Source organism: Schistosoma haematobium, chromosome 6 (genome assembly GCF_000699445.3).
Source record: "Schistosoma haematobium chromosome 6, whole genome shotgun sequence".
NCBI lineage: Eukaryota > Metazoa > Platyhelminthes > Trematoda > Strigeidida > Schistosomatidae > Schistosoma > Schistosoma haematobium.
Window position 1 is genome coordinate 21732753 of NC_067201.1, and position 26280 is coordinate 21759032.

Below are 26280 nucleotides of genomic sequence, written 5' to 3' on the forward strand. Positions count from 1 at the left end.
AAGCATATAATTGAAACGGGGCATAAAATTGACATGCATACTGTTAAGTTTGTCTTACACTGTTCCTACTCGCTCCCTTTCCACTCCGTATATTGTTTTATACTACTTAATTACATTCAGTAAGCAGTTGTATTCCTAACAATCTTCACACTTATGTTGTAACGCAAGATGTAGTGTAATATTCTGAAATGTTCAAATATACTTATAACGTTTATTGTACTTATCATTGTACTTATCATTATAATCACTGTACTTCAATTGCTGTGGCGATTATCCACAGTTTAGTGCATTTGTTTAAACACAACAGTTTCCATATTGTTTTGCTCTTGGTTTGGGTTTCGATTGTTCATAAACTGTTATCAAATTTAGACACAGCTATCAGCTGTCCTTTGTAATATCGTATGTTGTAATTATTCTCTATCTTACTGTTACAGGAAGCCTTTTTATTTTCATACTTGAAGGTCGCATTTCAACGCCCCAGACACCTCACAAGTTGAGGTTTGTAACTAAATTTTGTGTATTAATTAATAAAGAACCGCTATTGTAGACAAATCGTAGTTTTGGAAACTTCGGTTTTGCGCGTATCTCAATCGGGTGACTTGGACGCTTCGATAGATCTAACAAATACAGTTTTATAAATGCTGTATAGAAATTGTTAAGGATGAATTCTCAGGTATATTGAAGCCTTGGCTATTCATAAATTCAAAGTTCTCCTTGAATTTATCCTGGTAATCCTTAAATCATTTAATGGCTTATGGTAATGTGACAGATTCTTATTCTTTCTATATGATGTAAAAAAATGTCTCTCTCTCCTTTGTTACCTTGTTTACTTTAACCTTCGTTTTAATTGATCTTCATTAATATTCATATAAAATGTCTTGAATTGTGTATGTATGACTAGATTGTTTGAAATATATAGCGCAAATACATGACATTTTTCAAATGAAATGCATTTTCACTGATTGAAATCATAAGTCAACTGAAGCCAGACCACCATGGAAAATCTGGAAGCACTGGACGACCGTTTCGTCCTAGATGGTCAAGCGCCTGGCGTGAGACTGATAGGTCTTGGGTTCGAATCTCGCGGGGTGCGGGATCGTAGATGCCCACTGCTGAGGAGTCCCATACCAGGACGAAACGGCCGTCCAATGCTTCCAGATCTTCCATGGTGGTCCAGCTTCAATTGACTTATGATTTCAATCAGTGAAAATTTCTAAAATCTCCACAAAACCCCTTCTGAGAACTACATTTTTTCATATTGCTCTATCGAAATTTATCAAAGGGATTAATTACTTTAAAATGATAAGATATATACATAAACATATTAGAATCAAATTGAAATAGTTCCTGTTTAATAGTTGAATTCACGAGTTAATTGAAGGTAGACCACTATGGGAAATCTGGAAGCACTGAAACAGTTACTGTATTTAAATTCACTAGGTGTTGGGTTTACTTGTGTTTTCCTATTGATATTTAGGATCGCAATTGATCAGTCTCTTATTGGCATATGTGAGGATTGCCTCGATATTGACTTAATTCACAAGCATTATAGGTAAAGATAGAATAGTGGCTAGCAGTGGAATCCAAGATGCGCATTTTGTCTATCCATCTGACAAGTCCCAAATAGGACGAAACGCGCATCAAACTGGATTCCACTGCTAGCCACTATTTTATTTTATTTTAACACATAGATATTGGTACGAGGGGGCACCAAATACATATGCGCCACACAAATCTCACTCGATATGTGTGAGGGCTGTGATACTAACCGGGTGCCCAAACTGAAAAAAGTGGTTTTCTTAGGAGGCCACACCTGGAGCCTTCGACCTAAAGGTACAATCCACAAGGCAGTGGAGCATCGTAAGGAGATGCAGTCCCATAGTAGCCGGTGACCAACGATTGGTTCATACGCCATTTGTTCCTTCAGGATTCTGGAGCCTATGTGCACTAATGGTTTGGAACCAGGGTTTTCAACTCCCCTAAATGGACTCTCCATGTACACCAACCCGGTTAAAGCGCCGGACATTCGCTTTTCGTCCTCTCCATTTCGTAAACAACACCACCGCCACGAGAAGGCAATGAGTAGGACTTCCCTGGCAGATGCTATATACGCTTGGCCATATGAAAGCATTTCGAGAGGGAGAGCGGACTCTCATCACTCTCGGCCGTACCAGGGTATTTGGAGGCTGCCACTATCTATCTTTGCTTATAGTCACAATATTTGTCTATTATTGATAAATCACAAATCTTAATCATAGAATATCATCTTTATATTATTAAAATTAGTTACCTAATAGTACAAGTTAAGTTTAAATACAGATTTTCTATACTGTAAATAAATGAAAACGTTCTAGGGAAATATTGGAATATATTAACTTGATCAAAGATGATGATGTGCTTACTACACTCGAACTTGTTTCTACAATAAGCACTCAATCCATTGATCAATCAATCACTCATCCATTCACTTACTCAGACCCATTCATACATGAAATAAATGATTAATGAAATAGTAACACATAATGTAACAGTTTATTGTAATTCAGAATCAGTTACTTCTTCTATTTGATCATCATCATCATCATCATCATCATGATCACGATCAGTAATATCTGTCAATAAAAAGAAAACAAACACACATAAAAATAGTGAGATTGTATTTTCATCATATGAGTTATATAAAACTGTTAACTAATATTACGTTTGAATTCTACCATCTGATTCAGTTATCATGGACACTTTCCATACATATACCGAATTTATCATGTAAATTAGAAGACTGAATATATAGGTTGAAACATTGAATAAGTGTGAAAGAAACTTCCTTTCATAACATGTTTTGTTGATAATATCTCACCTAGTGCTTTATCTTTAGACAGTATGCGAAAGCAAATAAGTGATATAAGCAATGATGGATAGTAGCTAACATTGGAGTCCAGAATGCCCAATTCATCCTCTAGGTGGATCCTCTGTATCCACCAACCCGGTTAAATCACCGGATATCCACTTTTCGTCCTCTCAATTTCGTAAACAACACCTCTGTATCGAGAAGGCAGTGAGTAGGACCTTCCTGGTAGTGGTTATATGCATGTGGCCGTGTTAGAGCATTTCGAGAGAGAGAGAGAGAGAGAGAGAGAGAGAGAGAGCGGCTCTCCCCACTCTCGGCCGTACCAGGGCATTTGTCCAGAAAGACAATTACGCTTCAATACTAAACCATTCACCCTGTAATATATGTATATAAATACTAAATCAAAGATTCGGCATACTTCAAGTGAAACTCACTAGTTTATCAACATATTTGAAATTTATTATACAAAGTACCTCAGTATCAAATCATTTTCTTATATTAATGTCTTGTTAAAAGTCATTTGAAAAATCAGTAACTGAGGGAAATTTCCCATAGTAACTAAACAATCAAAATTAGTAAACACATCATTAATAGAAATTGAACACTGACTGACTGACTGACTGATTGATTAACTCCATTCACTCACTCACTCACTCACTCACTCACTCACTCACTCACTCACGCATACTCATTCACTCACCTTCTAATGGTGTTTCATTAATATCTTGTTTAATTTGTGATTCAAAAGTGATTTCATCATCAGTTTCATTATCAAATTTTAATGTACTTTGTTCACCGTCATCATCATCATCTACGTCTCCTTGGTTTATTGATTCTTTGACATAATTCTCTGAATCACTTTGCAATTGATTTCTATCCTGAACCTCTATATCATCATTATTATTATTAGCTTCAATTTCATTAATGTTATTCATATCTATATCGTTATTAATCATTTTGTCATCTGAGTGATGTCCATTATTCTTCGGTTCTGTAGTGAGATCTGAAGTTTCTTCCTCATTTTTAGTTTCTAATGAAGTTTTGTTTTCTTCTAATTGACTCAAATTGATTATTTCATTGTTTTCCATAGATTCCTTATTAAGAAAATTTGAAATATTTAGGGAAAAAAATACATAAGAATTATTGTATAAATCCATTTTTACCAGTATAGGGTTGTGGAGATTATTACGTTTTTTTGATCGAGATCATGAACCGATTGATATAAGATCACCATTGGAAACCTGGAAGCACTAGACGGCCATTTCGTCCTAGTATGAGACTCCTTAGCAGTGCGTATTCACGATCCCGCTCACGGGATTCAAACCTGGAACCTTCGGATCGCGCGCGAACAATTAATCTATGGATCACTGAGCCGGCTTGCATCCAATGGTATAAATAGTTAAATTCAACCAATCCACGAAATTGTGCGACCATCTTCCATTGTACTGAGGTAGATACCTGTCTCTATCCGACACGGATTAATTTCACTGTTCACGGCTTCTCATTAGAACTCCGAGAATTCCCTCATGAATCTAGTCACTAGTGAGCACACAGTAATTATCTGTGTGGGGTTGTGGAGATTATTAAATTTTTTGATTGAGATCATGAACCGATTGATGTTAGATTATGATTGAAAACCTGAAAGCACTGGACGGATTTATTATCGAGCTGTACATATGTTTGTTTTGGCTGTTTTAATCTTCTCAATAATATTTGGGTTTGTAATTGATCAGTCTCTTTTCGGCATATGTGTATCCTATGCAGATTACCTAGACACTACCATTAATTCACAAGCATTATAAAGAGACTGATCAATTGCAGTCATGAACATCAATGAAAAGATTGAACACAACTAATACAGATGAATTAAACTTCATCCTGTTGCAAAAGCTACTGGATGTCTAGACACAGTAACTAAGTGGATAACACGATGGTGTTTGGAGTGAATGAGTTACCATGATCTCTGGGATGCAGGTACATCTAGCTGACAAATCTCACGTAACATTATTACAAAAAGAAAAAACTATCAAGATGAATAGCAAGAATGATCGAATTGTTGAACATTGACAGAAGCTAGCGATGCAAAATATTAAGTGTTAATTCAGTGTTCAGAAAGTCAGGCGTTTGTCACATGGCATGTACTGTTCAGAAGGCGAAGAAACGATTTACTGTTTCCTAGGATTGCAATGGTTATCTAACAAAGGTTAGTTTGTGATGTGGAATCATATGTCTAACGCGGTTTCTGAAAATAACTTCTAATCAGATACATACTATACGATTGAGAATTTGTCATTTGCTCAACGTTCTCTCACACTTCTCAATGAAATCGCTGAATCTGTTCCACTTTACGTCACAGAGACATTCATATTTAGTGACTTCATTGTAGGGGTTTGATAAGTTATTAAAAAATGTGAACTTTTAATTAATTTCAGAATGAATATCAACACAAGGATGCAAATGCATTCATGTGACAAGCCACTTGTTCAGCTTTAGTTAGTATATTTCATGCATTTGGAATATATAATGTGTAAATAGTCAGCTATAAGTAACGTAAAATCTGTCGGATATGTTCATCAGTTCAAGTCCCTACACCGTCCTAAAATGCTAGAAGTAATAACTGTATTGCTTGTATTAGAAAGCATTAGGTATTAGGAATATGACCAGGGAAGAAAGAGTGAGTGAATGGGGCAAAACATAAATGATTATTGTAAAGCTCAAGATTTAAAGGAAGTTTAATATTGAATGAGTCTGTACGATTAATACCAATTTTGAGTTATATCAATCAACATTTCAAGCTATTGGTCATTATCAACTTGTGAAACACGACCAGATAGTTCATACTTACCTACACGGTTCAGTTCACTAGTCAGTTACTTCATGGATTGACTCCAAGGTTTTGGTTTAGCCCACTATCTTTCTTCCAACTTACCCCTACTTCGATAACCATCGCACGTCAAGATAACCGATGGTTATGACATTTGTAATACATGCCTCAGGCACCTCAGCTGATGAAGATTCATAACCTCATCAGTTGATATGCCATTTCCGCATAGTACTCTATCTCTAAACTCAGCACATATATGAGCAATGCGTCAAAGTCGTCTATGATCAGATGCTAGTAATCAACAAATGACCTCATTTTTTAACGTCTAAATCTTACAAACATAGAATAGAACTTTGTGAACATATTATAATATAAGCAGAAAATGGATTGGTAATGAATCAGTATGGAGGGTTTGTGGAGATTGTGGAGTTTTGTTAGTTTAAATCATGAAATAGTCTTAACTAGACCCCCACTGAAGACCTGTAGGTATTGGAGGGCTGTTTTGTCTCAGTGTGAGACTCCTCATCAGCGAACAATCACAAACCCACCATAAAGTATTGAACATAGGACTTTCGGTCTTGTTTGAGAACGTCTAATGTTGACCTGATATTCGATGGTGTTAATGTCTAACTTTAATCATTTCGTGATGTTTCCCAACCCTCCTTTACTGTTCGAAGTTGGTAACGGTATTTCACGATGCAGGCATTCGTAAGTAAAATGAAAGGCCCTTGATTAAATTCCATGATCCCGGAGTCGTAGATGTGCAATACTGAGAATTGGCGTACTAAAGCGAAATAGATGTCTAGTGCTTCCGTGTTTCTAGTGGTGGTTTAAAGTGTTCTGAAGTATGATTTTCAAATTATATACTTTTTCTGGCAATGACAAATTGTCAAACCTATCTATGTTCGAAAAAGTTTACATTTGATTACTGAATTTCATAGAACTAGCTATATTTTAGCTAGAAATAAAACATTCAAAGCAATAAGAGTTAGTCAATCAATGTGATACCTAGTATTAATATCTATGGGTTTAAGCTAGCAAACCAAATTAACCCATCGAAATGAAACTGACAAGGGTGTACAAAAAATAGTAGTAGCAGTATCAATTAATAGTTAGAAAGTTTAGACATGAGAATATGGTTCAAAGTATGCGTGTAAAATGAGGGGATAACAAATAATAAAACTTTATAAAAACTCGAAATCAACGTGAGTGAGATTGGATACATGAGACAATTTTGAAGAGAATAAGAAACTACATACGGACAGAAACTTACATGTCAATTCTCAACCATGTAACAGCCGTGACAAATGGAGTTCAACCAGGTCTGTTGTGAGACAATGGTGCACGGTGGCGCAATTTCGTAGATTGGTTGAAGTTAGACATCAACACCGTTGGATGCCGGCCGGCTCAGTGGTCTAGAGGTGAAGTGTTTGGACGTGAAACCGATAGGTCCTAGGTTCGAGTCTCGCGAGGCGGGGTCGTGGATGCGCACTGCTGAGGAGTCCCGCAGTAGGAAGAGACGGCCGCCCAGTGCTTCCAGGATTTCCATGGTAGTGTAGCTTCGATCGACTCACGAATTCAACTAATAAATTAAGAACATCTTGATATATTCAGATTAGAGCTAGCAATAAAATCCAGGATAAGTATTTCTTCCTATTTAGGATTACCACTAAGATTGTTATTTATATAGACTGTCCGAAAACTTACTTTTATTTCAATATCTCTTATTCTTATATAATTTTTTAAACATCGACCCAAATAATCGATTGGATCCACAGGCCGTTTAATTAAGACTTCAGCTATATACTGCCGTAACACTGATCCAACACATCCAATCAAATATGAAGTTTCTGGTCCTTGTAGTTCTCCACTTCCACTACTAAAACTAAAATAAAAACAAAACCAAGACTGTATTTCATATCATGGAGTCAGTTCAGATAAACAACTATTAGAAATCAATGAGTAAAAGATAGTTTTCTTTGTTATCCTGCTTTATGACTCCACAGAAATGTGAACGCAAAAAGCCTCAACAAGGATTTAAGGAAGTGAACAATGTACTCAAACCTTTTATGTTAGGAACGATAGTTTCCAGGGAAGTAAACCGTTCTTATAAGCATACAAACTATAATAAATATTTGATATATTAGGAGATATATACTTTGTGTTTATTATTGGTTTATCAGAAATACTAATGTATTTCACTTATTCATTTTACTAGTGACAATATCAATAGTAAATATTTTAAAGAAATTCTTTAGTTTCCTTTCAATCATCACGATTACATCAAAATACTTATTATGGCTGTTTTGACTTCCCGAAAATATATGCTGACTTAGTTTGATATCATCATCAGTACTGATTGCTTGGTATTTGACAAAATCTCTGCACGATTTAGAGAGCTCGATCAGTCACTACCAACTTGCACCACTTGTCACTTAAGAGAGATATCCATCTGTCAACCAGAAGTAGATGTTACTGTGAAGCATTTGGATCCTTTGTACTTGTTGAATGCTTGATTTTGAATTCCAAATACAGTACATTCGTTCGTGCTTATCTAGTACTTCTTGATCCAATTGCGTTACTTCTGGGATTCTTAGTTCGTACTAAAATCAAATACTCCTAATCATCACAATAAGTCAAAGCGTATCTGATTGCTTATCAACAATAATAATCGGTCGACTGTGACAAATCCGTAATTTTCAGTATCAAAGATCAGGACAATCTACTAATATTCACTGATAAAGGCTACCTCTTACACATTTTAAACATATTTTTGTGACAAAAACACAAATTATTTTCAGAGTACAATGCAATTCGAGTAAGTACTTTCCCAATTCATTAAGAAGTTAGACCTTTTGGACTAACAGGAGGAAAATAAAAATGAATTAAGGGATAAAAACAACAATCAGATTGTATGAAACTTCTTCCCCAAATTTTGTCATCATTATTTCACTTCGAGTGCTGTTATCATCACAGTAACTTACTCAGTGTCCATAATTGTGACGTTCAGGTTTACGCTGTGTTCTTGGAAAGTGTGAAGAGCAACGTATGGGAGAATCTGGACGAAAAAAGAACGATAAGAAAGTATACACTAAGGGATATAATGGTGAGGTATTCATTCTGAACGCATGTACAGATTTTACCATAGTCATGCCATTTTTAGTTAACTGTATACAACATTCGTAAACGTAGTTACATTTCATCCTTACCATCACATTTCTTGATAGCAAAGAGTAAGGTTATTCCTTTTTATTTGCTTCAGAATATCAATAACATAAACGAGCAGGATTCGTGGACATTCAGCTTCCAAAGTGTCTTTTGCACAAAATCTTTTGTTTATTTTAATAAACAATTACATTTTTAACAAGAAAACCTTATTTTTTTTATCAAAATTAACATTCATAGTGAAAGATAAGCAAAGCGTATAAGAGAAAGACTACTTTTATGACGCTTAGTAACTTGACGACGTAAGTTCGTTCGATAAAGCAAATTTTCGACCCAGTGCGAACGATGAATTATTTATAACCAAAAGATTATTTTCAGTGTAATTAATATGGTAAACAATAAAGCTTTAATACAGACCGAAGTTATAGAAAGTGGTTCCTGTCTGATTTATCAGAGTCCTTTATGCGATATTATTTGTGAAAATACCTGAAGTAGTTCTTATATTCCAATTTGATGCAGGAAAATTAGGTCGTTTGTTCAGTTACTGAAAATGATCCACCAAAATGGTGTACCTGACAGGCGTTTTGTCAAAAACACAATAACAGTAAACGCTTTGGGATTTTCAACCCTCAATTCACAGATTTTTCCTAAAGCGTGGTAAGATTTAAGGTGAATTTAGCATATGTTGTGGTAAAAATCCCACAAATGGGTGAGTTTTTGATGGTTTTTCGTCAATTTTGTTCTTCAGATTCCAGTAATAAGGATAGTAGGTTGGCCAACCTGTGTTAATCCTGACAGATTGCCTTCCAGTGAAGGTCAAGCTTCCCCTTGAAAATATTTGCTGGGGCTGATACCACTTGTTCGGGTAAGACGTTCCGGTCATTGACTACTCGATGAGAAAAACGGGACCCCACATTAGGTTTATTAGATCGTGGTTTGTGAACCTTCTTGCTATGACCCTGGAGATTATTAGTGCTGAAGGGAGCAAATAGATAAGACATATTAACACTCAAATCATAAATGAAGATACGAAATGACAGTATAAGGTCACCTTGTGTCCTACGATACGACAACGGGAAAAGGGTCAGACACATTAACGTTTTTGTGTAACTATCTCAAAATCCACCTATCTCTGGCGAATTTCGACCCAACGCTACGAGTAAGGACACAGAATGAATCTTTATTTAGTAAGAAAAGCAATCGACAACAATTGTTGTTAATGTTGATTAATCATGATTAGTGCCGCAGCATTAACACAAGCGTAGTCGAAAGTAGAAGCTGGTGGCATAGAGTTTCAAACGCGTACTTTTAGCTGTTTGTGTCTAGCCACAAAGTACTTTATTTACTGCGGTGTACGAAGAGTAGTGAGTAAGGAGGACAGGAATAAAGAGAAGAGAACGAAGATGGAGCTGAATTGATGATTAAGCAAGCACACACAATGCACTTACATTTTATAACTAAAGCAATCGACAACAAACAGAAATAACACAAGCCCCAAATTAGGATAATCTTGTGATCGAAACTAGAAGCAGATTGTCCAACTCGTTATTGTACTTCGCTTTTGAGCGCAGCGGTTGCATTTTGTAGTCAATGCCAACACTGAACCTGTTGAACATTGTTCAATTATTTACATTCATTGCTCACGCTATATTAAACAATATACAATATCTTTGTCATGAGCTTGTGTAAAGTGATGACCTATGAGCGTCCACTTCTTGTCATTTTAGTGAGCATCCACGTCTTGCCTTTGGGTAGGGTTTTTGGATATCAGCTGCTTTCACATTACCATTGTGACGGTAAATAAATCCCCAAAATAAATAGATCTGTACTTCTTCGACATTCGTTTCTGAGCACATGAGCTTTAATGGATTCACCTAGCTGAAGGCACCCGGTCATGCATCCGCACCAGATCACGAGGTTGTTTGGATGCTATGTGGAAAATATTTAGTGATAATTCGAGTGGTGAGTGAAGAAGATTGTTACACGAAAGAATTAAATAAGTGTGTTAACTAATTTGTTATTCACACAGTGAGAGAAGGCCGAATTGAAAGAATAAGAGCGAGAACGAAGATGGCAATAGGCGAAATAGAGAGCAGTCACTGATATGAAGCGATGGTAACCGTCGTAAATTATGAGACATGTCACGTGCAGTTTTTTTCAATGGACGGATGGTAACCTGTAGGTGAGTGTGTGTTTGCTATATCCCATCTTGAAAGTATCCACTGAGGGTTTTGTGGTCAGTGAGACTGGAAGAGCGTTCCAATCGGGAGGAACCCTTAATGAAAGTGTCGGCGTACTTGCGACGCGTTATTGTGGTGTTCTGGAAGTATGCTCGTGTTGGAGTGACTTGAAGTAATTGATATGTTACCTGCCATTATCAGGTCACGTCCTATTCTCCTATAGCTCGGTAATAATAATCTAAAGTGTTGGGGTGTGTTTGTAAGATTTTTGTATTAGCACTTCCACCTTCTTAGTTCCCCGCCTCTATACCTGGTCTAAAGGTTTTTTTCGGAGAGCGGGTGAAACCACATTTTGGACTTCAAGGTAGATCTGTGTGTTCTAGAAAGAGTTAAGGATAACTTCCGAATGACCACGTCGAATTGCCTTCTTATGAAGTAGTGATTTGCGTCTACTTCGCCTAAATCCCTCGTGTAGTCCAAATTGATGTCTAGTCTGTCGGTGGTTAAAAACCCGAGATCACTTTCTGAGGATACAGGTGTAGCGTATTTTTATAAATGATGTAACTTTTTCGCATCAAATGAAGCGAAATATCCATGATATGACATTTAAACAGGTCACATTTTAACCTGTTGCCTACAGTTCATTCCTGTTTTGTTGTAAGGTACTTCAGAAACTCAGGCGTGTTATTTTTGCATTCGATGGAGATCGAGATTTTTGAATCGTTTGTCGATCTGATTTTATCCCAACGGTCGACATTAGAGATCAGAAGAAAGGGTGAACTTACGGTAGTTCAATGTAAACCTCCTGATGCTAAAACCCTACAACTCCAGTGCTCTGGATTTACTTGGTGTGAAACGTACCGTTCTCTAGGTAGTTTCGGAGACTAGATAGAAGCGGGTCCTTAAAATCCATGTTTGCAGGCTTTACTATGAGAAGTAGGTGCACCACTATGTAAATTAAGGGAATATTACAAGGAGCGGTATCTTTTGCTTCTTGCGGGTTGTCCGGCTGTCCCGTATTACGAAAATCTCAAACTTACAGGACAAATTTTTCACGAATCTATGTTGAACTTAAAGCAGGACGTTATTTTTGTCGCCGACAGAATTTGGAATGATGAGGATGGTTTGCAGGTAGTCTGAATCTCTCCTACCTTTTTTGAAGAATGGAAAGGGAATAGCTTGTTTCCATTCTTTGAGATATGAATCTATTGAGTATCTGAACATACCACATATCTCTTTGCTATTAGCTTCAGCTTGTTATTTCAGGATTTTAGACGGCTGTTTTCACATCCTGCAGAGAGGGAGTTAGTTAGGTATTCTGCAGGCTTTCAGTCAACACTGTTGTCCAAGAAAGGTCCGCATTTGGAGAACCCTGATTTGGTTACTCAACGAAGTTTACATTGTCTCTAAGTTGGTAAGATTTTCACCAATAAGCCCTTATGGAGAACAGAACCTCTTCGTTTGTAGATTTTCGTTTAGTTATGAACTTATATTGGATTAGCTTATATTTTAGCTCTCAGCTTGAACTGGAAAGATCTCCTATGGATTCGAACATTTGGCCTCTATCTGTTTATCAGTACAAAGCAAAAACTATGGTTGGGATCCTTTAAGGCAGTTTTCCATTTGTGCCAGATACCAGTTTTGGACCGTTGTAGGCGTTCTGTGTCTCGTTTAACCTGGTGTGTTGTAGTCCTGGATGTGCATTTGGCATGAGGTATGTCATGACCTGAACAGTATCTCACTTTATCTTTGGTGGCAATCCACTGTTATATTCCACCACTCTTGTGACTATGGAGTATGTTGAAAATGCTCTCTGAATTCATACAGTTTGCTCTGGTATAACGAACGTAGTGGACACTATTGTTGAACATGACAGTTCCGCGGTCACTACTCCCTACCAGTGCTTCGAAATTTGCATCTTAGACCAGAATCTAATCATAAGTTAGCAAAAAGTATAATCTTGAACTTTTAACCTCTTTACAGAACATCTAATGTATAAAAAATCTTATCTATTTGTGAAGTCATAGGCATAAAGTGTTTTCCTTGGTTTTCCATATGCTTGGAAGAAACGAACGTTAGTTTTGACATAGCTTCAGTAGATCAACTACGCTGACAGAAGTTTAAATTCATCTGCATTTAGGAACCCTCTGATATAATTCTGAAATGTTACTCAACAAGTAGCCGTTTAGATATCCGGTTTCTATCGCTCTCAGAAAACCCGATTGGATTGTGGTTAACAAATGTATGCTCAAAATCAAATCCGTGAAGAACCTCGCTACAGACAAAGTTGAACATTTCTCCAGTTTCTTGTGGTCAGATGCGGTTGGCGCGATAACAGCCTCCATTAAATATAACCTTAAGATTGTAATCGTCAGCTGAATGGATATCTAAAAGCACATTTAAAAATTTCATAACAGTCTTAGATCCATACAGTATCTCGTAATGAGCATTACTGCCACGGATTTTTCTATGTGATTTGCTAGCACAGAGTAGCACCAGTGAGGATGTTATGCGCGATAAAGAGGTTTATCAATTTCTTTGTTTTATAAAAAGTTCTTGACCTATTGGAACGATGATTAAGGAAAAGGACAGCCTCTGTATTAATTTATGGGTTATCACTGCACGTCTTATTGTGTAGTTATCGAGTGATTAGACTGCTACATTTATGTATTCAGTATTTTGCAAGCTTTTGCTCAGCTTGTTAACTATTATTACACAGCTTGTTATTCTCGATTTACTCCCCAGTAATCATTTACGACTTGCCTACACACGGCCACTTTCGACTTGTTTATGCTGTGATGCTATATGATCTAGTATTTCTGTATATAAGCCCACATGTGCTTGAAACATAGTATAGCAGAAACTGGCTGATGGCTTTTCTTCCAGTTTAAGGCAGAAGATAAAAAGTTTGGACAGAAAACTATCTAGACTATAGACTCTGCTGGCTTAATGTTTACTGCCCAGGAAAGAATGATTAATTCGACAAATCTTGAACATTAAGCATTAAGCGAAGTAGTAGGCACAGGAGAGAAAAAACTATAGCCACGTGATATCGATTAGTGTCAGAAGTCGTAGCACTTCTATGTGTATCAGCCAATAAAAATGGTTAATGAGGAGGTTTTGATCCACAAAAAGTGACTTTCGAAATCAAGCTTTCCATCAGCTGCTTGAAAACGATATACCACTTATTGTTATTCATCATAAAGTTTTTACTAAAAGTACTTACATTTGATCAGTATCGTCGGTAAGGCACAACTTCGTACAAAATATAGGGTGTCTAACAGGCGATCACAGTTGCCACTTTTGCTTGAATCTGATACGTTTCAATGTAGATTGTTTGGCAATGAGAATTAGATGTTTAAGAAACTACATAATCTTCTTCTTTGTGTGCGGCTTAAATAAACATCTCCCTGTACTAATTGAAACTTCCATACTAAAGAAGTTAGGAATGATGAAGAATTGTCCAAGTAAGTTAAGAGCTATTGCTCAGTCGAAATAAAAAAATGACTGTATAAATAATGGTTCTGAATTCCACTATAAATCTGGATGTTCATTATTACCATCAAGTTATTCAACTAATAATTTTCCAATCAGTAGTCAATTCTAAATTACATACAGTAGATAAAGCGATGAAGGATATAAGCGAAGTGCCGATTGCAACAAATAAATGAATGAATGATATTCCATTCGTTCTGGATACAACATGTAAAGACTGCTCAAGAAATAATATTCAATTTGATTATCTCACTGAGTGTTTCCAGTTCTGGAAGAGTGCTTCAGTTCACATCAAAAGTGTACAATTCCAGTTAATCTAAGCAACACAATTTAAAAGGAGAGCGTATCGGTATAGCAGATACTATAACAATGCATCAACTCAAACAATGTAGATGTATTTTAGGATCAACATGGAGAATCAGCGAAAACGCGTGAAAAACAAACACCTCGAAAAAATATAATTAATATAATCTCAAGCAAAAACAAAGGATTAACGAAACGTACGTCTGAAGGAATAGAGAAAAATAAAATCAAAACAGCATGTGAAGGAATTTTCGTACACAGGATATCGGAAACAAATTTTATACTACCTAATTTCAGTTTCTTGTCTTCAGTGGTTATCATATTAATTGGTTTCGTCGGAGGTTCTTAAGATACTATCTGCAAACCATTGACGATTGCATAGATCTGTGGAGATAACTCTAACAAGCTTATTTTGTAAATAGTTTTTAATATTATTTGTATTTATTTTGTCAATTTTTCACTGTATGTACATTCATCATTAAATGACTGTACGTGTTGTTTTAGTCATTGACCTTGAAGACACTTTCCGTTGAGCTACTACATAGCGTGACATATTCGTGCTGGTTAACAAATACATTACTACTCACGCATTCCTCGTTCTATCTTCATTTGTGATTGAGTTAATGGAAGTCTAAATCAAATACTATCTACATTTATAGACTATAATCGGAATATATCACATCCTACGTTGGACTATATCGCTAGAGAGTTCGCCAACCTGCTCAGAGTCATCAAGCATTTATAATTGTGGATTTACATTACTGGACCTAATCAGAACACGCAACGTTTGGGCAATTTAAGTAACGTCCCTAATTTTTACTGTATTTGTAACAGTTAACTGTATATATATTAATATTACTATTTATCTTTAGTAACTTTGTTTATACTTTTTGCGTTCATATTTGTCTGGTCCACCACAATTATTTGGTGACCCTCGTGTTTATCCTAACGGTTATTTTGTTTTTCATTTCATACAATTTACTGGCTTATTTTTTTCTCGTAATGTCCTCTCCCACTAAACTCATTGATATGGATTCGCCTCCAGTAAAAACTTTTGTCTCATTGTCGAACTCTCCCGAAAATAATTTTAGTCCAGTTAATTCTATCTCAGAATTCAGACTCCCAACTTATGGAGCTAATAATCCCAGAGTCTGGTTTGCTCAAATTGAAGCTTTATTCATGGCTAGAGACATAAGATCTCAGGCATCAAAGTATGCATACGTAGTCGGCGCACTTCCTATCGAGATTGCCGCTGAAGTTGGTGATTTAATCGATCACGTGCCAGAATCTGAACCATATGATAAGATAAAAGCAGCAGTTATTCAACGCACCACGGTCTCAGATGAGAAAAGGCTACAACAGTTGTTAACATCTTGTGACTTGGGTGATAAAAGACCCTCGCAACTTCTCCGCCACATGAAACAACTCGTCGGTCCATACAAGCTAGACGAAGCCCTCCTAAAGCAAATGTGGTTTCAAAGATTACCACACAGCGTTCGACAAATTCTCAGTGTTTCAGGGAAATCCGTTGCACTTGATGACTTAGCCGACATGGCAGATAAAATGATGGAAGTATACCACGACAATCACTGTGTGAACTCATTGCAACCACCTGGACCAACAGATATTAGCTGTTTAGCCTCCTTTCAAAAGCAGTTAACACAATTAACGAGCCAGCTGGCGTCACTGCAATCGACCATAGCAACCATCCAAGCTAGACAATCGAGATCCCCCTCCAGACGAAGATCTTTTTCTAGACAACGGTCTCGGTCACCGAAGCGAACATTTGATGTTTGTTGGTACCACCAAAAATACGGCACCAAAGCACGGCGTTGTACACGACCGTGCACATTTTCTGCGTCTGACACAGAAAATCAGGGAAACGACCCGGCCAGACAGTGATGGCGGCGCCTGTTTCTGGCCACTACCCGAGCCGTCTATTTCATGTCAGGGATCGAATTTCGGGCTCAGATTTTTTGGTCGATACAGGAGCCAAAATCAGCATTATCCCATTACAGCTCTCTCAACGACGGCACCCTCAGAGTACTAAATTGTCTCTAGTCGCAGCCAATAACACAGTCATTAAAACTTATGGCGAGCAATCACTTATTTTAGATCTCGGTCTCCGGAGACGTTTCACATGGGTTTTCATCGTAGCTGAAATCAAACAACCCATTATCGGGGCCGATTTTCTCGGTGCTTACAACCTACTTGTAGATATGGCAAAAAAGGAACTAATCGACAAAAACACAAGCTTACAGGTCAGTGGCACAACTATCTCCAGTTACGAAATTCATGGAGTCCGTATGTTAAGACCTGAAAACAAAATTTTCACCGATATCCTATCGAATTATGAAAGTATAACCAGAGCTGATTACCAAAACGAATGCTCCACACATCGTGTCCAACACAGTATTACTACTACAGGACCACCTATTCGCGCCAGGGCGAGAAGACTCCCTCAAACAAGTTGCAGTTCGCTAAGAGAGAATTCGAACATATGATGCAACTTGGGATAATCAGACAATCTAACAGTCCTTGGGCCTCGCCGCTGCATATGGTTCCCAAGAAAGATCAAGACTGGCGCCCATGTGGAGATTATCGCCGATTGAATAACCAGACTATCCCAGACCGGTATCCGATCCCTCACCTGCATGATTTTTCTTTAAATCTACATGGAAAGCAGATTTTTCAAAGTTAGATCTAGTCCGAGCATACCATCAAATACCGATGGCACCTGAGGATATCGAGAAAACAGCTGTAATCACACCTTTTGGCTTGTTTGAATTCTTGAGGATGCCTTTCGGACTAAAAAACGCCGCTCAAACCTTCCAGAGATTTATGGACGAAGTAACTAGAGGTCTGGATTTCGTATTTGTCTATATCGACGATGTTTTAATCGCTAGTTCTTCCATTGACGAACATGTTCAACACCTACACACGCTTTTTGAACGTTTCAAAAGTTATGGTGTTGTAATCAACCCTTCGAAGTGTATATTTGGCGCCTCATCTCTGGAATTCCTGGGACACCACATTGATTCCCAAGGAATTAAACCGCTTGAAGAGAAAGTCAAAGCCATCTCCAGCTATCCAGAACCAACCTCAGTAAAATCACTACGCCGTTTTCTTGGAACATGTAATTTTTATCGACGATTTCTACCAAATTGTGCCGATGTACTACAGCCATTGACAGATTTACTGAAAAACGATAAATCAGGTACCAAGAAAGAAAAGAACCAAATATTCAAGTTACCTTCCGATGCCAAAGTAGCATTTGAAAAAGCTAAATCCATGATTGCTAATGCTACCATGCTCCAACACCTAAATACTGACCCCACAACACTGTTGATCCTATGCACGGATGCTTCACAAAAAGCCGTAGGGGCAGTATTACAACAGCGAGTAAACAACACGATTACCCCCATTGCCTTTTTCTCCAAGAGATTATCGCCAGCACAAGAACGTTATAGTACTTTTGGACGCTAACTCTTAGCTATGTATTTAGCAGTAAAACATTTCAACTTTTTGCTACAGGGTCGTGATTTCATCATTATGACAGATCATAAACCCCTTTGCCATTCTTTTAGCACATCGTATGACAAACACTCCCCACGAGAAGCAAGACAACTTGATTATATCTCACAATTTACCACAGACATCAGGTTTATCAAAGGTCACTCGAACATTGTTGCAGACGCACTATCTAGGAGGGATATCAATACGATGGTACTCAATCATGACATCAGCCTTGAAACCTTGGCTAAATTACAAGCAGACGATGCAGAATTAAAAGTCTGCAAAGAAAAGTCTAGCTTAGACCTCAAACCTGTACCTATTCCCCTTTCAGACGAATTCATCATGTGCGACACTTCAACAGGCAACAATCGTCCGTTTGTCCCACATGCTTGCCGACGAAAAATATTCCAGCATTTGCATGGTCTTTCACATCCAGGCATCAGAGCAACAACAAAGCTCATTACCGAACGTTTTGTGTGGCCTAAAATCAACTCGGATGTTAAACGTTGGACACGTAACTGTCTCCAGTGCCAACGCAGTAAGACGCAAAAACACACCTACAGTCCAATTGGGAAGTTCCCTATCCCTGACAAACGCTTCCAGCACGTGCATTTAGATTTAGTTGGGCCTCTGCCACCATCAAACTCTTTCACACATATCCTCACCGCAATAGATAGGTTCACAAGATGGGCCATAGCATGCCCCATTAAAGACACATCGGCAGAGACAGTGGCTTCAGTTTTCCTCGACCGCTGGATATCCAACTTTGGCGTACCATCAACAATCACAACAGATCGCGGTCCCCAATTCCAATCCGTTCTATTTAACGAGTTCACTAAACTTCTTGGAGTAAATCATGTTAAAACGACAGCTTATCATCCGGCAGCTAATGGCATGGTTGAAAGATTCCATCGCCAACTAAAAAGCTCTCTGATGGCACAACCGGACCCTTCAAAATGGAGCGATGCTTTACCGCTCGTTCTCCTTGGGATTCGCTCGTCTGTAAAGGAAGACATCGGATGCACGGCCGCTGAACTAGTCTATGGCACGACATTAACGTTACCAGGACAACTGGTCAAGAATGAAACCACAACACCAGGAGACCCTTCTCGTTTTGTAAGCAGATTACTACAAATGATGCAGAGCATCAGAGCAATACCACCTCGAGAATACGACAACCGAGTCCATCTCGATAAACATTTAGAAACGTGCAAATTTGTTTTTGTCCGAGTAGACGCGGTGAAAAAGCCACTGACACCACCATATGAAGGCCCTTATAAAGTAATAAAACGCACTGACAAATATTTCATTATCAACAAAAATGGGAACCATGAGACAATTTCTATAGACCGAATAAAACCAGCTTCCTACGAAGTCCCTCATGACACAGAAGACAATACTGCGAACAAACAATCACTCCCATCTATTGCTAAGAAACAAGAGGAAGAGGAAAAACTTAGCACTACACCCTCTTGTTTAACACGTTCTGGGAGACTTATAAAAAAACCAAAGCGTTACGTACATTTTGCCATATAAAAAAACTAAAACAATCAGAGCAAACAATTATCGAGGACCTACACTATCAATCCCATCTAAAAAATTTTTTTTTTAACAGTGTATATGATTAATCACATTTTCCCACAATTATTCGTTTTGTCACTTTTTCAAAAAAAAAAAATTTTGTCACAAAAATAAACGGTTCAATTTTGTTTGTGTGTGTGTGGGTCATTAACAGTTTTACACATTATCATTGTTAGCTAAACAAGACATTAAATGACAGTATATTCATTTTTTTTGTGTTTGTTATTCTGTGACATCACTGTTATTTTTTTCACTCGATAACACACGGTATGTCTCACTAATATACATATCATACGCATCTCCACATCTTTGTTGGTTATAACTGTAAATATTATTTTTTTTATATACATATCATATTCTCACATTTTTGTTGTTATTATAACCAGTGTTACCTCCGGACACTCTGGGGGGAGCTATGTGGAGATAACTCTAACAAGCTTATTTTGTAAATAGTTTTTAATATTATTTGTATTTATTTTGTCAATTTTTCACTGTATGTACATTCATCATTAAATGACTGTACGTGTTGTTTTAGTCATTGACCTTGAAGACACTTTCCGTTGAGCTACTACATAGCGTGACATATTCGTGCTGGTTAACAAATACATTACTACTCACGCATTCCTCGTTCTATCTTCATTTGTGATTGAGTTAATGGAAGTCTAAATCAAATACTATCTACATTTATAGACTATAATCGGAATATATCACATCCTACGTTGGACTATATCGCTAGAGAGTTCGCCAACCTGCTCAGAGTCATCAAGCATTTATAATTGTGGATTTACATTACTGGACCTAATCAGAACACGCAACGTTTGGGCAATTTAAGTAACGTCCCTAATTTTTACTGTATTTGTAACAGTTAACTGTATATATATTAATATTACTATTTATCTTTAGTAACTTTGTTTATACTTTTTGCGTTCATATTTGTCTGGTCCACCACAATTATTTGGTGACCCTCGTGTTTATCCTAACGGTTATTTTGTTTTTCATTTCATACAATTTACTGGCTTATTTTTTTCTCGTAATGTCCTCTCCCACTAAACTCATTGATATGGATTCGCCTCCAGTAAAAACTTTTGTCTCATTGTCGAACTCTCCCGAAAATAATTTTAGTCCAGTTAATTCTATCTCAGAATTCAGACTCCCAACTTATGGAGCTAATAATCCCAGAGTCTGGTTTGCTCAAATTGAAGCTTTATTCATGGCTAGAGACATAAGATCTCAGGCATCAAAGTATGCATACGTAGTCGGCGCACTTCCTATCGAGATTGCCGCTGAAGTTGGTGATTTAATCGATCACGTGCCAGAATCTGAACCATATGATAAGATAAAAGCAGCAGTTATTCAACGCACCACGGTCTCAGATGAGAAAAGGCTACAACAGTTGTTAACATCTTGTGACTTGGGTGATAAAAGACCCTCGCAACTTCTCCGCCACATGAAACAACTCGTCGGTCCATACAAGCTAGACGAAGCCCTCCTAAAGCAAATGTGGTTTCAAAGATTACCACACAGCGTTCGACAAATTCTCAGTGTTTCAGGGAAATCCGTTGTACTTGATGACTTAGCCGACATGGCAGATAAAATGATGGAAGTATACCACGACAATCACTGTGTGAACTCATTGCAACCACCTGGACCAACAGATATTAGCTGTTTAGCCTCCTTTCAAAAGCAGTTAACACAATTAACGAGCCAGCTGGCGTCACTGCAATCGACCATAGCAACCATCCAAGCTAGACAATCGAGATCCCCTCCAGACGAAGATCTTTTTCTAGACAACGGTCTCGGTCACCGAAGCGAACATTTGATGTTTGTTGGTACCACCAAAAATACGGCACCAAAGCACGGCGTTGTACACGACCGTGCACATTTTCTGCGTCTGACACAGAAAATCAGGGAAACGACCCGGCCAGACAGTGATGGCGGCGCCTGTTTCTGGCCACTACCCGAGCCGTCTATTTCATGTCAGGGATCGAATTTCGGGCTCAGATTTTTGGTCGATACAGGAGCCAAAATCAGCATTATCCCATTACAGCTCTCTCAACGACGGCACCCTCAGAGTACTAAATTGTCTCTAGTCGCAGCCAATAACACAGTCATTAAAACTTATGGCGAGCAATCACTTATTTTAGATCTCGGTCTCCGGAGACGTTTCACATGGGTTTTCATCGTAGCTGAAATCAAACAACCCATTATCGGGGCCGATTTTCTCGGTGCTTACAACCTACTTGTAGATATGGCAAAAAGGAACTAATCGACAAAAACACAAGCTTACAGGTCAGTGGCACAACTATCTCCAGTTACGAAATTCATGGAGTCCGTATGTTAAGACCTGAAAACAAAATTTTCACCGATATCCTATCGAATTATGAAAGTATAACCAGAGCTGATTACCAAAACGAATGCTCCACACATCGTGTCCAACACAGTATTACTACTACAGGACCACCTATTCGCGCCAGGGCGAGAAGACTCCCTCAAACAAGTTGCAGTTCGCTAGAGAGAATTCGAACATATGATGCAACTTGGGATAATCAGACAATCTAACAGTCCTTGGGCCTCGCCGCTGCATATGGTTCCCAAGAAAGATCAAGACTGGCGCCCATGTGGAGATTATCGCCGATTGAATAACCAGACTATCCCAGACCGGTATCCGATCCCTCACCTGCATGATTTTTCTTTAAATCTACATGGAAAGCAGATTTTTCAAAGTTAGATCTAGTCCGAGCATACCATCAAATACCGATGGCACCTGAGGATATCGAGAAAACAGCTGTAATCACACCTTTTGGCTTGTTTGAATTCTTGAGGATGCCTTTCGGACTAAAAACGCCGCTCAAACCTTCCAGAGATTTATGGACGAAGTAACTAGAGGTCTGGATTTCGTATTTGTCTATATCGACGATGTTTTAATCGCTAGTTCTTCCATTGACGAACATGTTCAACACCTACACACGCTTTTTGAACGTTTCAAAAGTTATGGTGTTGTAATCAACCCTTCGAAGTGTATATTTGGCGCCTCATCTCTGGAATTCCTGGGACACCACATTGATTCCCAAGGAATTAAACCGCTTGAAGAGAAAGTCAAAGCCATCTCCAGCTATCCAGAACCAACCTCAGTAAAATCACTACGCCGTTTTCTTGGAACATGTAATTTTTATCGACGATTTCTACCAAATTGTGCCGATGTACTACAGCCATTGACAGATTTACTGAAAAACGATAAATCAGGTACCAAGAAAGAAAAGAACCAAATATTCAAGTTACCTTCCGATGCCAAAGTAGCATTTGAAAAAGCTAAATCCATGATTGCTAATGCTACCATGCTCCAACACCTAAATACTGACCCCACAACACTGTTGATCCTATGCACGGATGCTTCACAAAAAGCCGTAGGGGCAGTATTACAACAGCGAGTAAACAACACGATTACCCCCATTGCCTTTTTCTCCAAGAGATTATCGCCAGCACAAGAACGTTATAGTACTTTTGGACGCTAACTCTTAGCTATGTATTTAGCAGTAAAACATTTCAACTTTTTGCTACAGGGTCGTGATTTCATCATTATGACAGATCATAAACCCCTTTGCCATTCTTTTAGCACATCGTATGACAAACACTCCCCACGAGAAGCAAGACAACTTGATTATATCTCACAATTTACCACAGACATCAGGTTTATCAAAGGTCACTCGAACATTGTTGCAGACGCACTATCTAGGAGGGATATCAATACGATGGTACTCAATCATGACATCAGCCTTGAAACCTTGGCTAAATTACAAGCAGACGATGCAGAATTAAAAGTCTGCAAAGAAAAGTCTAGCTTAGACCTCAAACCTGTACCTATTCCCCTTTCAGACGAATTCATCATGTGCGACACTTCAACAGGCAACAATCGTCCGTTTGTCCCACATGCTTGCCGACGAAAAATATTCCAGCATTTGCATGGTCTTTCACATCCAGGCATCAGAGCAACAACAAAGCTCATTACCGAACGTTTTGTGTGGCCTAAAATCAACTCGGATGTTAAACGTTGGACACGTAACTGTCTCCAGTGCCAACGCAGTAAGACGCAAAAACACACCTACAGTCCAATTGGGAAGTTCCCTATCCCTGACAAACGCTTCCAGCACGTGCATTTAGATTTAGTTGGGCCTCTGCCACCATCAAACTCTTTCACACATATCCTCACCGCAATAGATAGGTTCACAAGATGGGCCATAGCATGCCCCATTAAAGACACATCGGCAGAGACAGTGGCTTCAGTTTTCCTCGACCGCTGGATATCCAACTTTGGCGTACCATCAACAATCACAACAGATCGCGGTCCCCAATTCCAATCCGTTCTATTTAACGAGTTCACTAAACTTCTTGGAGTAAATCATGTTAAAACGACAGCTTATCATCCGGCAGCTAATGGCATGGTTGAAAGATTCCATCGCCAACTAAAAAGCTCTCTGATGGCACAACCGGACCCTTCAAAATGGAGCGATGCTTTACCGCTCGTTCTCCTTGGGATTCGCTCGTCTGTAAAGGAAGACATCGGATGCACGGCCGCTGAACTAGTCTATGGCACGACATTAACGTTACCAGGACAACTGGTCAAGAATGAAACCACAACACCAGGAGACCCTTCTCGTTTTGTAAGCAGATTACTACAAATGATGCAGAGCATCAGAGCAATACCACCTCGAGAATACGACAACCGAGTCCATCTCGATAAACATTTAGAAACGTGCAAATTTGTTTTTGTCCGAGTAGACGCGGTGAAAAAGCCACTGACACCACCATATGAAGGCCCTTATAAAGTAATAAAACGCACTGACAAATATTTCATTATCAACAAAAATGGGAACCATGAGACAATTTCTATAGACCGAATAAAACCAGCTTCCTACGAAGTCCCTCATGACACAGAAGACAATACTGCGAACAAACAATCACTCCCATCTATTGCTAAGAAACAAGAGGAAGAGGAAAAACTTAGCACTACACCCTCTTGTTTAACACGTTCTGGGAGACTTATAAAAAAACCAAAGCGTTACGTACATTTTGCCATATAAAAAAAAACTAAAACAATCAGAGCAAACAATTATCGAGGACCTACACTATCAATCCCATCTAAAAAAAATTTTTTTTTAACAGTGTATATGATTAATCACATTTTCCCACAATTATTCGTTTTGTCACTTTTTCAAAAAAAAAAATTTTGTCACAAAAATAAACGGTTCAATTTTGTTTGTGTGTGTGTGGGTCATTAACAGTTTTACACATTATCATTGTTAGCTAAACAAGACATTAAATGACAGTATATTCATTTTTTTTGTGTTTGTTATTCTGTGACATCACTGTTATTTTTTTCACTCGATAACACACGGTATGTCTCACTAATATACATATCATACGCATCTCCACATCTTTGTTGGTTATAACTGTAAATATTATTTTTTTTATATACATATCATATTCTCACATTTTTGTTGTTATTATAACCAGTGTTACCTCCGGACACTCTGGGGGGAGCTATGTGGAGATAACTCTAACAAGCTTATTTTGTAAATAGTTTTTAATATTATTTGTATTTATTTTGTCAATTTTTCACTGTATGTACATTCATCATTAAATGACTGTACGTGTTGTTTTAGTCATTGACCTTGAAGACACTTTCCGTTGAGCTACTACATAGCGTGACATATTCGTGCTGGTTAACAAATACATTACTACTCACGCATTCCTCGTTCTATCTTCATTTGTGATTGAGTTAATGGAAGTCTAAATCAAATACTATCTACATTTATAGACTATAATCGGAATATATCACATCCTACGTTGGACTATATCGCTAGAGAGTTCGCCAACCTGCTCAGAGTCATCAAGCATTTATAATTGTGGATTTACATTACTGGACCTAATCAGAACACGCAACGTTTGGGCAATTTAAGTAACGTCCCTAATTTTTACTGTATTTGTAACAGTTAACTGTATATATATTAATATTACTATTTATCTTTAGTAACTTTGTTTATACTTTTTGCGTTCATATTTGTCTGGTCCACCACAGATCACATGGACTATCAAATAACCTGCAAGCACTGGATGGCCGTTTCATCTTGTTGTGAGACTCCTTCGCACTGCACAACTACGATGGCAGAAACAAGTAGCTCAGATATTTAAGCAGGCAACCTACATATTATAGTGATTTCAATAGTTGAAATCATGAGTCAATTTATGCTAGACCACCATAGATATTAATATTTTACTGGTGTTCTTTTTTTGGACAACTGAAATAGAAATAAGTCATAAGATCTTATGAATAAAGTTTAATTCTAGTTCATTTCAATTGACTATATAAG

The 26280-nt window shown here is 37.9% G+C and overlaps 2 protein-coding genes across 3 annotated transcripts; one reads left to right on the forward strand and one right to left on the reverse strand.

Moving 5' to 3' along the window:
- Nucleotides 1-1663: 1663 nt before the first annotated feature.
- Nucleotides 1664-12740, reverse strand: MS3_00008781 (uncharacterized protein; the record flags this gene model as incomplete). 2 transcript variants are annotated; one of them, XM_051217125.1, is made up of 5 exons in its annotated part: nt 1664-2612; nt 3549-3942; nt 7380-7557; nt 8657-8730; nt 10286-10435. In XM_051217125.1, the coding sequence occupies 4 exons, from the start codon at nt 8665-8667 to the stop codon at nt 2533-2535; spliced, it is 663 nt and encodes a 220-aa protein (XP_051065759.1). The 2 variants fall into 2 exon arrangements, with proteins under 2 accessions (XP_051065759.1, XP_035589846.2); XM_035733028.2 differs by lacking the exon at nt 10286-10435 and adding an exon at nt 12654-12740 and having other exon boundaries at nt 2533-2612.
- A 2589-nt stretch (nt 12741-15329) lies between these two features.
- Nucleotides 15330-22403, forward strand: MS3_00000628 (uncharacterized protein). The gene is made up of 2 exons (XM_051208325.1): nt 15330-17076; nt 22202-22403. The coding sequence occupies exon 1, from the start codon at nt 15818-15820 to the stop codon at nt 16715-16717; it is 900 nt and encodes a 299-aa protein (XP_051065760.1). The 5' UTR covers nt 15330-15817; the 3' UTR covers nt 16718-17076; nt 22202-22403.
- The last annotated feature ends 3877 nt before the right edge of the window (nt 22404-26280 follow it).

What these genes read in the sequence shown, in the direction of transcription:
- MS3_00000628 (XM_051208325.1), top strand. Translation starts at nt 15,818, where the DNA reads ATGTCCTCTCCCACTAAACTCATTGATATGGATTCGCCTCCAGTAAAA.